The sequence below is a fragment of the Danio rerio genome, chromosome 14 (assembly GCF_049306965.1).
Source record: "Danio rerio strain Tuebingen ecotype United States chromosome 14, GRCz12tu, whole genome shotgun sequence".
Classification (NCBI taxonomy): Eukaryota; Metazoa; Chordata; class Actinopteri; order Cypriniformes; family Danionidae; genus Danio; species Danio rerio.
Genome location: NC_133189.1, coordinates 2995001 through 3011612, shown reverse-complemented (window position 1 = coordinate 3011612; position 16612 = coordinate 2995001). Strand labels below are relative to the sequence as shown.

At 39.8% G+C, this 16612-nt stretch overlaps 1 protein-coding gene and 1 long non-coding RNA gene across 5 annotated transcripts in view; one reads left to right on the top strand and one right to left on the bottom strand.

Annotated features, from left to right (window-relative positions):
- fgf18a (fibroblast growth factor 18a) overlaps nt 1–11277 on the bottom strand; it is a 44613-nt gene extending 33336 nt beyond the window's left edge. For 2 of the 3 annotated variants that reach the window (XM_021480985.3, XM_068213173.2), the window contains exon 1: nt 10246–11277. In XM_021480985.3, coding sequence (XP_021336660.2) covers nt 10246–10277 — 32 coding nt within the window. In that variant the 5' untranslated portion in view covers nt 10278–11277. 3 annotated transcript variants of the gene reach the window in all.
- LOC137487557 (uncharacterized) overlaps nt 1–15421 on the top strand; it is a 38513-nt gene extending 23092 nt beyond the window's left edge. For both annotated transcript variants that reach the window (XR_012390153.1, XR_011006160.2), the window contains exon 4: nt 14127–15421. This is a non-coding gene — a long non-coding RNA (uncharacterized lncRNA). The remainder of the gene's footprint in view (nt 1–14126) is intronic.
- The last annotated feature ends 1191 nt before the right edge of the window (nt 15422–16612 follow it).

Below are 16612 nucleotides of genomic sequence, written 5' to 3'. Positions count from 1 at the left end.
CATCGCACTGAGTGCATTAAAAAAAGAAATAGTGTGGTTTATATCTGTAAAATGTTGCTGTATCTGCAGCAGTCTCAGTGGCGCACCTCATAGGACGCACGTGATCATGTTTTGACACGTTCGAGTTTAAACTGGGCTCGAATCCAGCGTCTGATGAACTCTTTCTTCTTTTTTTCCCCGCTACATATCAGATTTTGCCCACTATTTATCACGAGAAAGACAAGTAGGAATCATCAATAAGTTTGTGCATCATATTTTATTTGCACATTTATTGAATGGAAATGTTTCTGATTCACGCATGCAAATTCATCTTCAGATAGTGTCTTTATAGCAATGTGTGTGCGGTAGATCGCTCAGATTACATTGGGAAAACAGGCGACCGCTGCAAATTGTGCTTTAATGTTTAGCTGGTCAACTGTATGGTATGGAAACCTTATACCTACTAGATGAACCCGTCTCATACATCTGCCATTGCAAGGCTCAGACACTTTGTAGAGAGGAATTTAACACAACTGCCTCTAGGAGTCGCCAATGGAAATAAAACAGACACACACAAAAAATGTGCGTACGCCAGCCAGAAAGCTGCCGTGGAGCTGCGTACATTCCCACGTTCAGTTCATTGTTAGTAAATCCAAACGTGAGCGATTCTGAGCGTGAAACCTGGCGTACGCAAAGTTTTTGTGCGTACACAGCGTTGATACATGAGGCCCCTGATCTTTTTCTTCACCTCCCCTCATATCGGCCCAATATGCTCGCATTCGTGTGTGTTAGATTCAATTCAGCTTTATTTGTATAGCGCTTTTACAATGTAGATTGTGTCAAAGCAGCTTCACATAAATGGTCATAGTAACTGGAACAGTGTAGTTCAGTTTTTAGTGTTTAGTTCAGTTCAGTTTAGCTCAGTTCAGTGTGATTTAAATCATTACTGAGAGTTCAAACACTGAAGAGCAAATTCATCAATGCGTAGCTCTACCAGTCCTGAACCATGCGAGCCAGTGGCGACAGCGGAGAGGGAAAAAAAACTTCACCTGTGTGTGTGTGTGTGTGTTAGCATCTCGTTTTAAAACGAGACACACTGTATATCCTGGTGCTAAACGGCACAAGTTTCAGCCGTCTGGCCGAAACACCTGCACTTTGACCTCTTGGTACCTGAGCTCCCGGACGGCCACACACCTCGCATCATAACCCAGCAGATGTGCATGTGCTGACCAGCTTCTCGTGTGTGTTTATATATGTGTGTGTGTGTGTGTGTGTGTGTGCACCTGCTCACATAAACAGCTCCTCTCCACCTGTGTGCTCTGATTTATGCTGTCTGCATTTCTGATGTGAATATGTATGAAGCCGTAGACACAAACTAAAGCCAGATGCACGCTCCACAGTTTACAATAGTGCTCGTCAGAAAGAATGGATGGGATCTCTGGTGTAAGTCATGTTGAAGCTCAGTTGTCAGGCTGTACAATAGTTATCAATTAGAGCTGCACAATATATCTTTCAGCATCGATATCACAATAGTCACATCGCAAGACATGCAATGCTGAGTGTGAGTTATAGAAAACTAATGTTAGCTGCTCTCCACATTGATCTCCTGTAACGTTAATTTAATTTGATGTCTCTGACATTTTGAGTTTCAGCATGTTATTGAGTAAATCTGAATTTGCTGTTATAAAATATTAATGTTCTAGAAGCAGAATGTAATATAACAGATAGAGCTGTAAATCGTATATATTATATGCATCATTTACTGTTGGCTTTTTATTTTAAAACTCCTACAAAACATTAAAATGAAGAGAAATTCTCACATAACACATATTAATGCATTGAATAAACCAAATGAAAATGGAGGACAAAAATAATAAACAATATTCAAGCAATGTTGCAGCAGCTGATAGGCATCAGTTTGTGTGTTAATACTGCTAGGTTTATTGGACAAATTGACATATATACAGTGCATGGATGTGTACATGTCTGGTTGATATTTAGAAATCTTACTGTGTTTATCTTTTCAACGCACAATTTTTCCTGCATGGCAAATAGCTGTTCATGGTGTGTATATTTTTGAATCTGTTGATCGCAAATTAAAAATAAAAACCTTTCTAAAATGTATGTGTTGTTTATATGTTATTGTTCAAATTTAACAAGTGATAATTCTACCCCTGTGAAGATTATAAATACCAACAACCTACAATAAGAGAAATATTTTTGTGTTCATAGCTGAGTCTAACTCAGGCTAGAGTGTATTAAAGATCATTTAATTCTGCAGTCTAACATATATTGTTTTTATTATTCATTTATTCATTTTCTTTTCGGCTTAGTCCCTTTATTAATCCGGGGTCGCCACAGCGGAATGAACCGCCAACTTATCCAGCACGTTTTTACGCAGCGGATGCCCTTCCAGCTGCAACCCATCTCTGGGAAACATCCACACACTCATTCATACACGCACTCATACACTACGGACAATTTAGCCAACCCAGTTCACCTGTACAGCATGACTTTGGATTGTTGGGGAAACCGGAGCACCCAGAGGAAACCAACGCGAACACAGGGAGAACATGCAAACTCCTAACAGAAACGCCAACTGAGCCGAGCCAAGACGAGGTTCGACCCAGCGACCTTCATGCTGTGAGGCAACAGCACTACCTACTGCGCCACTGTGTCACCCCTGTTTTTATTATATTACAAAAAACTGCTTACATCACACAGTTTTTTAATAAATCTGATATTATTATTCATTCATTCATTTTCTTGTTGGCTTAATCCCTTTATTAATCCGGGGTCACCCCAGCGCACACATTCACACACGCACTACGGACAATTTAGCCTACCCAATTCACCTGTACCGCATGTCTTTGGACTGTGGGGGAAACCGAAGCACCTGGAGGAAACCCACGTGAAGGCAGGGAGAACATGCAAACTCCATACAGAAACGCCAACTGAACCGAGGTGCGACCCAGCGACCTTCTTGCTGTGAGGCGACAGCACTACCTACTGCGCCACTGCCTCGCCTTGTATATTAGGGCATATATTGTATATATGGGCGGTCAAATGAGATGTTCGGTGGGCGTGGTTTATTTGACGTACAAGCATTTGATTGGAAGCTTGATTTCGCGGCTCCGCCTCTGGCTCCATCTGGTAGTCCCTTCTGCGCATGCCCAGGCTCCAATTTCAACAGTGTTTTGTGACAGTTTGTGCCCGTCATGAGGCGCTTTGCATTCAAAGCATTCATTGGAAAAAGATGCTGTCACGTCGTCAACATTTTTTACAGTCATTGGTTTAGACTTCAGGGCACCCAGAGGAAACCCACACCAACACGGGGAGAACATGCAAACTCCACACAGAAATGCCAACTGACCCAGCCGGGGCTCAAACCTGTGATCTTCTTGCTGTGTGGTGATCGTGCAACCCACTGAGCCACCCTGACACCCAATATTATAGCTATAAACTGAAAATGCAGAGACACTGAGAACTGTGTTTGTGTGTGTGTGTGTGATTTCTGTGCTTGCCAAGCAAATTATGAGTCAATAATAAGAGGTTATGAATATTACTGAGTGCCATATTAATATACACTGCTTTAGTCAGCTCGGATGCTTGTATTGGGTTACTATGTACACATGATGTAAATGTGATGCGTTCGCTGTGGTTCTCTGACAGCAGAGGTCATGCATGCGCATGATACACTTGTGTGCAGGATTTGCACATGCAAACTGCAGATCTGTGCATGCTGGCTGCAGATCAGCACATGTTGGCTGCAGATCTGTGTGCGTACGGGTGCCAAACCCTGGCTGCGCAGGTGAGACTGGCTCTGGGTCCCGTAAGAACTCTCAGCTGTTAAAACAGTAGTGCTTCACTCAGAGCAAGCGAGAGAGAGAGAGAGAGAGGAGGGAAAGAAAATGCACAAAAAAAAAACTACTTCAGCTGCAACCTCGGATTCTCCGTATCCCTCCCAAACCGCAACGAGCCTGCGGCCTGCCAGACCCAGAGAAAGGTGGGGGAAAGGGGAAAAATGAGAGAGAGAGAGAAAGAAAGTAGCTGCGAGCTTTACTCTACTGAGCGCTTATTGTCGGTGGCCAAAACAAGCAAGGTGGTGACATCATCAAACCTGAGACAGAACGATTCCTGAAGGCGTTCGTGTGTAGAGGCGAGGTGGAGCTGTATCCCAAATCACCCCGCACACCCTTCAAGCACTATTTACACCACTGGCCAAGTTGAAACAATGTAGCAGCGCAGGGAAGGAAAGAGACGCGCGTTCAGGACTGAGGGTGCTGCAAGACTTGAGATCAGTGTCTGAATAGTGTGCTCTCAGAGAGAGTCCGGAAGAGTCCCACTTTGGGCTCTGTGGAGTTGTCACAGTTAAATCCGTGACTTCTACAGCACTCATTCAAGTCAGTGATATGGAAAAGCTTTTCTGCTCCTAAAGTTCACTAAATCTGATTTGCATATGATGCTCTGATTGGTCTTAACCAGTTAGACTTGGCCTAAACACTAACCAGAACAGAAAAAATGTGTTGAATTTAAACATTCATTCATTTTCTTAGTCCCTTTATTAATCCAGGGTTGCCACAGCGGAATGAACCACCAACTTATCCAGCACGTTTTTACGCAGTGGATGCCCTTCCAGCCGCAACCCATCCCTGGGAAACATCCACACACTAGGGACAATTTAGCCAACCCAATTGACCAGAGCACCCGGAGGAAACCCACGCAAAGGCAGGGAGAACATGCAAACTCCACACAGAAACGCCAACTGAGCCGAGGTTCGAACCAGCAACCTTCTTGCTGTGAGGCGACAGCACTACCTACTGCGCCACTGCCTCACCCTTGAATTTAAACAAACAAATTAAATGTAATAATGTTCAACTTTATTTGTTTGCTTAAATTCAGCCCAAATAAATTGTTTACAACCACTTAGCTTCAAAAAAACTGAGTAAATCCAAGGAATCGTCTTTGAATCTGTGTTTTTTTTTTTCAGGCTGGGTTCCACATAACTCCATCATGTTGTCTCAACACGATACAATAAAGTCAAATTGATTGTTTCACATTTTAATGGATTGAGCATAAAACAAATAAGTTGCCCTAAAAAAATCAAGAATTGTGTTGATTCAGCTCATTTTGAATAAGCAGTTCAAACAAGCAGCAAAAATCGTTCTTTTTTTGGAGCGTAGAACGGAAATGGATTTATTTATTTGAGTTATTTTCACACGGAAATGACACAATTTACCTGAGAAATGGGAGGTAATGCACTTAAAGGTGCAGTAGGTGACCTGCCTAAATGCTAACCCATTAGCATAATATGTTTGAAACACAATCCCTCTCTTGCCGTCCTTTTGAAATCATGCGCACGCGCACAATAAAGACGACAGAGACCCACTAGATCAGGGGTTATCGCCATAATTGTAAAAATATCAACATAAAATATAATTTTATTTACATTTAATAATAATATATATATATATATATATATATATATATATATATATATATATATATATATATATATATATATATATATATATATATATATATATATATATCTAATATCTATATATATATATCTAATGACTGAATCTCCGGTCATATATATATATATATATATATATATATATATATATATATATATATATATATATATATATATATATATATATATATATATATATATATATATATATATATATATATATATATATGGCTGCACTGTGGCGCAGTGGGTAGCACGTGGGTTTCCTCCGGGTGCTCCAGTTTCTCCCACAACTCCACCTTGATTTTAATGTTTGATGTATTTTTAATGTTTACCTTCATTTTAATGTTTGGTAGGAGTTTTCAAATAAAAAGCCAACAGTAAATGAGGTATTTAAATAATATATAACATTTACAGCTCTATCTGTTATATAAGATCCTGCTTCTAGAACATTAATGTTTTATAACAGCAAATTCAGATTAATTCAATAAAGTTGACATCCAAGAGATGTCAAATTAAATTAACGTTACAGAAAATCATTGTGGAGAGCAGCTAACATAAGTTTTGTCTTCCTAAATTTTATTTCAGACCAGTAAAGAAAATTACTGCTAGATAGTGGTCTCATGTATTTTCCCCCACATGGCTCAGTTTGTATCAGCAAACTAATAGAGTCTGATAAAACCCTCACTTTACCAAATAAACAGTGGTCCATCAGATCCCATAGGTCAGAAAGTATAGTTTACTGCAGAACAGCTCATTTTATCATGGTAAAATAACACAGATATGCAATAATAAGGCTTCAATCTCCTCCCGAAGCTCTGACGGTCGGCTTTGAGAAGCTGTCAATCAACTGTCAATCACGATGACATGCCCCGTTTTTATAGCATTAAATTACTGGCTATGTGCTGTATAAGTTGGCGGTTCATTCCGCTCTGGCGACCCCAGATTAATAAAGGGACTAAGCTGAAAATAAAATGAATGAATGAATGAATGAATGAATGAATGAATGAATGAATGACTATATATGTACAGTTAAAGTCAACTATTAGATTCCCTTTGAATTTTTTTTCTTCTTTAAATATTGCCCAAATGATGTTTAACAGAGCAAATAAATTTTCACAGTACGTCTGATAATATTTATTTAAGTCCGTTATTTTAAAAGCAATTTTAAGGTAAAAATTATTAGCCTCTTTAAGCTCTATTTTTTCGATAGTCTACAGAACAAACCATCATTATACAATAACTTGCCTAATTACCTTAACCTGCCTAGTTACCCTTATTAACCTAGTTAAGCCTTTAAATGTTCCTTTAAGCTGCATAGACGTGTCTTGAAAAAAGATAAGATATATCAGCTCTTAGAGATGAGTTATTAAGCTATTATGTTTAGAAATGTATTGAAAAAATCTTCTCTCTGTTAAACAGAAATTGGGAAAAAATAAACAGGGGGCTAAAAATTCAGGGGGGCTAATGATTCTGACTTCAACTGTGTGTGTGTGTGGGGTGTATATATATATATATATATATATATATATATATATATATATATATATATATATATATATATATATATATATATATATTTTTTTTTTTTTTTTTTTTTTAATGTATTTATTTATTTAATTTTTTTTGCACAAATTTAAAGAGAACCACAGGTCAATAGGGAGATTGCAAAAGTCCAGCTTCTGTTTTAAACTGGACTCACTGAATATCTACTATTAAATATCTCCTATTTAAAAATATACAGACACATGTAAATTTTGTGTCTGTTTTAAAACACTTACAGGACTTTAATTTTGACAACTATGTGGATATATTAAATGCACAGAGAGAGACTTTCACTTCACACATTTGTGAATGAACAGGCATGCGTGTACTAGTTACAGACGTGATCATGAGGCTGTTTTTGCGCCAAGTAATCAATCAGTGAACAGGAGCATTATAATACAACATATTAATAATGAAATCCACAAATTATAGTATAATATTGAGAGTTTAATTTCTCGCGGCCCACCTGCAGGATTGCTGAGGCCAGTTAGAAAACGTACATTATATTACTACAATTCTGAATGAAAAACGATATTATATCTAGCATGTTTTCAGTTGTGTAGCAAGCAGAACTTGTCATAATGTGCAATATTTCATGCATGAAATATTATTACTATGCCATCCTTACATGCTATTTCAGACGGAATATTCAGAGTAGCGGTAAACAATATAGGGAGCGAGTCACAGGCTGTCCATGTTCTAAACTAATGAACCAAAGCAACTTGACCTCAGTAAAGCAGGCTCGGCGGAATATTTACTGATGTTTTGTTATTAAACTACAAATCTACATTATCGATGCTGTAAAAGGTCTCTTATGAAGCATCATTCTATCGCTGAAAGATTTCTGTGGCTGAACAACACTTCTGTGCATATAACCCGTTCACAACAACACACTCTACATCAGCTCTGCGTGACTAAAATAGTTTTAAAACAGAACATTACCTGTCTAAATTAAATTAAATGTGCTCCAGCGTACAAAAAAAACTCCATTATTGATTACTAAACTCCTATTGATTTAGGAGTTTAACAAGTTTTGATTCAGCATTTGTTTTTACCGCTGTCACTTATGTCCATGTGACCGCACAAACAGCAGATCTGCGTGAACGGGAGAGAATCTACATTTGTTGACGGACAGTTTGGGCTACTTATCTGAATTATGGAAATTGTCTGCCTGACATTTATTTATTTATTTTTGACACCTTTTTTTAATTAGATAGGACAGTATTGAGACAGGGGGTAGGGAAATGTCCTCAAGCTGGGATTCGAACTCTGGACGCCGTGACATGCTACTGCACTATATGTCGGCATGCTAACCACTAGGCTATTGCTCAGATGTAACGGAGGCCAGCTAGTAAGTGCTGTGCAGGTAAACCTCACTCCTTTGACCTCTAAAGGTGCTCTAGCGACAAATGCTAGAGGCCCTGGTCTTTAGCCTCCTTGGTGGAGCAACCGGCTCCCATGCGAAAGGTCGCCAGTTCGATACCAACTCGGAGCGGGTTGGGTGGCGCAGGACCGCCAGGGTTATATTGGTGCCGTGACCTGGATGGGGGTGAGGTTTAGGCGGTGTGAGTGTAACGGAGGCCAGCTAGTGAGTGCTGTTTTGGTAAACCTCACTCCCCTGACCTCTAAATGTACTCTAGCGACAGTCGCTACAATCTATAGTCTTTAGCCTCCTTGGTAGAGCAACCGACTTCAATGCGAAAGGTAGTCGGTTCGAAACCAGCTCGAAGCAGGTTGGGTGGTGTAGGTTCATTGGGTTACACAGACTGCCTGACCATTTTTAACTAGATAAACATTATTTAGTCTTCAGACCTATATAAAAATACCTCACGAGAAAATGTAAGTATTTTACGTTTTGCCAGTTTAGTGGCGAATTCGTACGAGTTCAGTCGTACGAAATTGTACGATTTTAAAAAGGAGGCGTGGCACCTAAACCCAACCGTCATTGGGGAATGAGCAAATCGTACTAAATTGTACGAATTAGATCGTACGTATTTATACAAATTAGCCACTACCTCAAAAAGTTACGAATTGTCGTGAGATTGTGTTGAAAAATACATATAAAAACATTTAGATCATTTACTCCAATCATGAATGTGAACCATGAATGTCAACCAGCACAACAGCACATGTTTCTGAAGACAATCGCCTACTGCACCTTTACATTTTAAGAGTTTAATATTGAAAGTGACTTTTCTTTGCAAAACACACTGCTATAATCTTCACAGGTGGCTGCAGAAACATGCTAAGGTAGAAAGAAAGGCAACACTTGATTTTAGCCTACTAGCTGGTTGCTCTGTAAATTTCATGCGGTCTTCTTCTGGATCATGTGGTTTGTAAATGTCTGTCCTGATAGCAGGAGTGCACTAATCAAGTCCTTTTCCATCGTCTGCTTATCGTTCTGGCCTTGAGCGACTCACTGAAGCACAGGTGCACGAGCGAGGAGACTTCCGAATGAAACACGTCTGCTCCCTAATCTTCACCTCATCTCAAACAAATAACCCCCAGAGCACCTGACACTGCTCGCTTTCACGTCAGCACATCTGCCGGCTTCTCTTTCTACGCACCCGCAACCTTTAAGTTTGGATGATTATTAAAGTGAATCCATCTGCATCGACGGCAGCCTTGAGAACAAGCGAACATGATCTAGACCCGCTTCTCATTCTGCACAACTGTCTGAGAATGTTAAAGCTCCGTTTGATGTTTTGCTGTCTCTAAACTGCAGTTTCCTGTCGGAGAAGGTCACACACCCGCCGCTCTATCCAGACAGCAGATAAGGTGCCAGCTCGGTGCCTGCTCTACAACTACCGTCCTCGGGCATTATTATTAGCAATTTGGAGCGCTCGGGACCAGACAGCCACTCCATCTGCCTGGGGGAGCGTCGGGATTGGGATTATCAGAGGCCCTTTGGTCCCATCCGCAGGTTGGGAAAGGAATGATAACCATCTCAAGATGACTGCCATGTGTGCACAACAACACAAGAAAAGGAGAAGAAGAAGAAGGAGGGAAGGAAAATAAAGAGAGTGGCAGATACACCTTTGGAGCTGTTTTCATTGGATGAGGCCTTACCTGAGCTGGGTGTGATTGACCTCAGTGTCCATGGCAACCCAGAGGGGGTGATGTCATGAGATCATTATTTATGCAAGACTTGGAGTTTGTCAAGTGAAGCAGACTGTGGCATTTTTTTTTTTGAAAGCAGCATTAATAATTAACCTATTACAACTCATGAGGTCATGACTTACAAGACAGCCACCGTGGAGAGAAAGGCCCACATCGCTTCCTCCGCGTCCGAGTGGCTCCGTGCGCGCTTGCGAAACGGCTCACCGGGTCACGGCTTCTCGTCTGTCCGCTTGGTTTAATCCGATTGTATGCAGGGTCCGCGGACTTTCCCGCTGGACTGCATGTTTTCACCGTCGGCTCGGGGTCAGCGGGGTGTGAGCGCGCCACAGCCGACACGGATGGTTGCGGTGCGCGGTCGGTCGGTAACGGCGGGGCGGGGCGAGGCGGGGCGCAGCTCAATCCTCCGGAGTCTGAGAAACAGGTGAAGCGAAGTTCAAACGCGACCCACACCTATGCGGCGTTTCCGCTCATAAAAAAACAAACAAAGTTTGCGCCCAAGTAACTTTTCCTGCTGGAAATGTCCTTCCACAGATGAGGCTTGATTAATTCCTTGGAGTGCATGCGCACGCGTCTGTCAGTGCTGATCCGCTACAGCCCAAATGACGCGCCGCGGGAGGCAGAGCACCTGGAAGGGGATGGAGCGGTGAAGACTGGACTCTGGGTACCGCGGAGCGTGCTCGGTCATGGCTGTTGGTCCAGCGCAGATGCTGCGGGAAGTGAAAGCGGCACACGCTCGCGGCCACCCGCGGCAGCAGCTCCCTGCACCTGATTTCCCGGACTCAGTTCTGGAGCTCCAGCGCAACGGCAGCCAAAACGCGGGCCGATGACATCACCTCCAAAATGTTTGAAGGGGAAAGAATGCAATCCGAGCTTTTTATTTATTTTTTAAAATGAAGAAAGTTTGCAGCTCCCCCCAGAACAGCGCAAAAGTCTGCCCGAAGAAACGGCGAAGAAAACGCGTCTCTTTTTGCGCATAAAAGCAGGCGATCCGTGCACTGGAAGCAGCGTCCACTTAACCTGCGCCTCCTCCTCTTCCTCAGCAGCGTTCATTCACAAATTCCCGGTTACGCCGTTTGATAGGAAAACTAATAAAGCGGCCGTTGCGAGCGCGGTGCGTAAAAGCGGCTTGTTTCCTCTCCGCTCGTTTGTCTTCTGAAGCTGCACGGCAGAGCGCAGAAATCACTCCAAGAAAGAAAGAAAGAAAAAAAAAAACAGAACAAGATTTCAGATCAATCCACCCTCCCTCCCCCAGCCCCCCTTTCTCTTTCTCTCTCCCTCGCTCCCTCTCCGTTTGCTTTCCCCCTCACACACACACACACACACACACACACACACACACACACGCACACACACACACACACACACACACACACACACACACACACACACACACACACACACTTATTGGATCCAAACGAGATTACTCAGCCTCGGTGTGATGCCGCCCGACTCCAGCGAAAACACTCGCCAATGTCACCATGCGCAACAAAGAGCCGCGCGCACACACGCGCGAGCACCAGCGGTCCTGCCGGGACGCATCGCGCATCGGAAACAGTCCCAAACTAACCCCACACTTTAAATCTGCCACCGATTCAAACCCAGAAGTTTAGTGCTTTTTAATGCGTTTTGATGCGTTTCATGCCTGTAAAACTCAAGAGGGCAGAGTGAAGAGAGACGCTTCATTTGAAAGCGGGAGGGAGGTATGAAAGCTCACGGTCCGATCCAAAAGGAACATTTCTCAGCACCGCGACAGAACCGCAGACGGTCAGCCAAGCCAACACTCACCCACCCTCCCCGATCCCCCACCTCTCTCTCTCTCTCTCTCTCTCTCTCTCTCTCTCTCTCTCTCTCTCTCTCTCTCTCTCTCTCTCTCTCTCTCTTACGCACACACACTTTTACTTAGCTATCTAAATGAGGACATACCATAGACATCTGTTGTTTTATATAGACCTCAAGCGAGACTAGCTCAGCTAACAAAAATATGTTCTAAGAACATTCCCTTTAAGCTAGTAAAGGCTTATTTCTGAATCTTCAACACGTCCAGTTTTTTTTTATCTATTTATTTAAAAAAAATCTTGGTTATGCTGAAGTTGAATAAATCATATTAGCTTCCATTTGCAACCATTGTGGAAATGTTACTTCTGAATTTTAATAGTTAAACAAATGTCTAAAATGATTCAGGAAAATAATTATGCACCAAAAACTTTTTGCATCATTACAGATAGAAAACTTTGAGCACGCTGTAATATCGTCCTTGGGGCGTTAATATATTTTATGAAAATCTTGCCAGAACTTAAACCTGAGCGTTTGTTTGCCGGATTAGCTGAAAATCACAGGTCAGACGAAAACATCTTCTCTGAACATTTTGAAACTAGTAATGAAGGAAGGAACAAATGTTGTAAAAAAGCAAGAAATATAAGACAACTGCCCAGCTTTGAATGAACATTATATTCTTGTTACTGGAAGAATGCTTGCTCATATCTGAGGAGAACTTTGCCAGAAGGTTAGCCAGTACTGAGAATGTTCTCTGTTAGCTGAGAACCAATCTTGCAGTGCTGGAAAGAAAAAAAAACATGCTGGTCTCCCACCTTGATTAGCTGAAAACATCCGCAAAACCAGCCAACATCTGATCATGCTTAGTATTTTTAGCTGCTAGTTTTTAGCAACCAACCCTACCAACATTCAGTAAAAGACTTATTTGCACCATTACGAATGACTGTTGTCACAGTCTAAAAGAAATATGTAAAAATTATGGTAAAAAAAGGGGCAGCTGCACAAAATCCGTAGTTTTATGGTTTATTTCCGGCAGCTGGGGTGTAAACGTAAAATTATGGTCGTTAAATTACAGAAATTTGCTGTTAAATAAGAGATTGAATTACAGAAATTTATCAGAAAATTAAATTGAAGTAAATTTCTGTAACTTAATGTCTGTTATTTTACAGTAAATTTCTGTAATGTAATTTCCGTTATTTTACAGTAAATTTCTGTAATGTAATGTCCGTTATTTTCCAGTAAATTTCTGTAATGTAATGTCCGTTATTTTCCAGTAAATTTCTGTAATGTAATGTCAGTTATTTTACAGTAAATTTCTGTAATGTAATATCCGTTATTTTACAGTAAATTTCTGTAATGTAATGTCCGTTATTTTCCAGTAAATTTCTGTAATGTAATGTCCGTTATTTTCCAGTAAATTTCTGTAATGTAATGTCAGTTATTTTCCAGTAAATTTCTGTAATTTAATGTTTGTTATTTTACAGTAAATTTCTGTAATTTAATGTTTGTTATTTTACAGTAAATTTCTGTAACCTAATGTCTTTTATTTTACAGTAAATTTCTGTAACCTAATGTCTGTTATTTTACAGTAAATTTCTGTAATGTATTGTCAGTTATTTTACAGTAAATTTCTGTAACTTAATGTCCGTTATTTTACAGTAAATTTCTGTAATGTAATGTCAGTTATTTTACAGTAAATTTCTGTAATGTAATGTCAGTTATTTTACAGTAAATTTCTGTAATTTAATGTTTGTTATTTTACAGTAAATTTCTGTAACTTAATGTCCGTTATTTTACAGTAAATGTCTGTAATGTAATGTCCATTATTTTACAGTAAATTTCTGTAACTTAATGTCCATTATTATACAGTAAATTTCTGTAACTTTATGTCTGTTAATTTACAGTAAATTTCCGTAACTTAATGTCCGATATTTTACAGTAAATTTCTGTAATGTAATGTCAGTTATTTTACAGTAAATTTCCGTAACTTAATGTCCGTTATTTTACAGTAAATTTCTGTAATTTAATGTCCGTTATTTTACAGTAAATGTCTGTAATGTAATGTCCGTTATTTTACAGTAAATATCTGTAACCTAATGTCCGTTATTTTACAGTAAATTTCTGTAATGTAATGTACATTATTTTATAGTAAATTTCTGTAATTTAATGTCCATTATTTTACAGTAAATTTCTGTAATTTAATGTCCATTATTTTACTTTTTTTTCCCAGCACCCTCTTCACTTTTGTCCGCGACACTCCTCCGCCATCCACCGCACCAATCCCCGCTATACAGTTCTAGTTGATCATTTGGAAAAGTGTCAGAGGTCAATTTTTCTGCCGAATCATCTGTTGAACAGCATCCAAATCATCTCAAACACTTACTGACCTACTAGAACCAGCATGGAGCCAAGATTCTCACAGAATTCAGTGAAGTTTGGTGAAAGAAAAAAAAATGGTTTGAGGTTACATTCAGTATGGGGAGATCTGCAGAGTGGATGGCAACATCAACAACCTGAGGTCTCAAGACATTTGTGCTGCCCATTACATTACAAACTACAGGAGAGGGCAAATTCTCCAGCAGGTTAGTGTTCCTCATACTTCAGCCTCCACATCAAAGTTCCAGGATTCAGGAGCTCCAGGATTGGCCAGCCCAGTCACCAGAATAAACATTATTGAGCATGTCTGGGGTAAAATGAAGGAGGAGGCATTGAAGATGAATCCAAAGAGTCTTGATGAACTGCTTGCTTTGCCATGAGTCATTGCAGAGCTGTATTGAGGCATTCCTGTCATGCAGGGAATTCTGGGATAGTCAGTTTACTGTTTTTAACTGTATATATTACAGAAACGCATTAGTTTTTAACAGTTTTTACCATTGAAATTACAGTCATTTTTTATATTGCAGTTTAACTACCGCTTCTAGGAGCATTTTTAAACGTGAAGTGTAACTAAACCAACGCGCACACACCCAAGCGCACTAGTCATGTGCATGTGTGCGAGCTGGGAGACAGTTATTAATAGTGGGACACGGGGGTCAGTAGTTAGTCAGTGATTTGGACTCGCGGGTCATCCCTTTGGTCCCCTCCACCCATTGTAGCACACACACACATTGACTTTCTCCTCGAAACGCATTCATGCTTGCTTCTTGTTTCAACCGCTCCCAACTTATGAAGTATGTGCCATTGGAAAGAAAGTTGTTTTTCAGAGGAAGAGAGAGGAAAGGAGGGACAGAGAGGAGGAAAGAAGAGGCAGATAAGAGCCATTATTAATCCACCTGACATTTAGAGTCCATTTCCCTCCGGTCTTCCCAACGTCCGTCACCTCCAACATGCAGTTTCCTCTTGTGTTCTGTGCTGTGCTTCCACTAGAGGGCGTATTTACTTACTGAGCAACATCAGGCGTTCAAGTGCAGCATTTAGGGTATGCTCAGAATTTACTAGCATGCCATTCCTATTATTCTGCGTTATATAAAATATACTGCTAGTATAATGTTTTAGAACAGGATGATTTCTTTACACCAAGCCTGCATTAAAATAAAAAAAAACTAAAAATAAAAACTATATATATATATATATATATATATATATATATATATATATATATATATATATATATATATATATAATGTTAATGAAACTAAACTTTTTCTCTTTAAGGTAAGTTAGGATTATCAAATGTGTTTCTGTTATGCTGAGAAATATTTTTTGAGAAATTGTTACAACTTTTCTTGAAAATCAAGTTTACATACAATAAGATTATTCTGCCTCTGAAAAAGCTCAGATGATGGTGTCAAGGTTTTGGAAGTGTCTAATTGGCTAATTGACAACATTTGAGTTAATTAGTGAATTCAAAAAGCCAGAATCAACAAAAAAAAGCCAGATTACAGTTTCCTAAATTACACTGGGAAAAAGAATAATTTCTGAAGACATGTCCTGTGCTCTGATGGAGCTAAGATTGAACTGTTTGGCCATAATCACCTGTGTTATTTGAAGGACAAAGGGAAAAGCTTACAAGCCTAGGAACACCATCCCAACAGTAAAGTATGGGGGCGGCAGCATCATGTTGTGGGGCTGTTTTGCTGCAGGAGGGACTGGTCCACTTCACATCATAGATGGCATCATGAAGAAAGAACATTATGTAGAAATACTGAAGCAACATCTCAAGACATCAGCCAGGAAATAAAACTTGGCCACAAATGGGTCTTCCAAACAGACCATGACCCTAAGCATACTGCCAAATTAGTTCAAATGTGCTTTAAGGACAACAGAGTGAATGTTTTGGAGTGGACATCACAAAGCCCTGATCTCAGTCCTATAGAAAATTTGTGGGCAGAATTTAAAAAGCTTGTGCGAATAAGACAGCCTTTAAATCTGACACAGTTACACCAATTCTGTCAGGAGAAATGGGACATTTGACCAAAGTTATACAGTTTAAAAGCAAAGCAAAAATAAATAAATAAATTTTAAAAAATAATAAAAAAACAAGGAAATGTATGTAAACTTTTGACTGTCGAGAAATAATAAAAAATCTCAAAAAAGTTTTAATATAATTTACCAACAGGCAATTTTTTTTTTAAATGGTTATGTTTCTTTTTTAGAGTGCATGTAAACTTCTAGTTTCAACTGTATGTATATATTAAATGCAGACTTGGTGAAAAAAAAAAAATATATATATATATATTTATACAACAGTTCTGTCTGGTTCTCAAATCTGGTTGG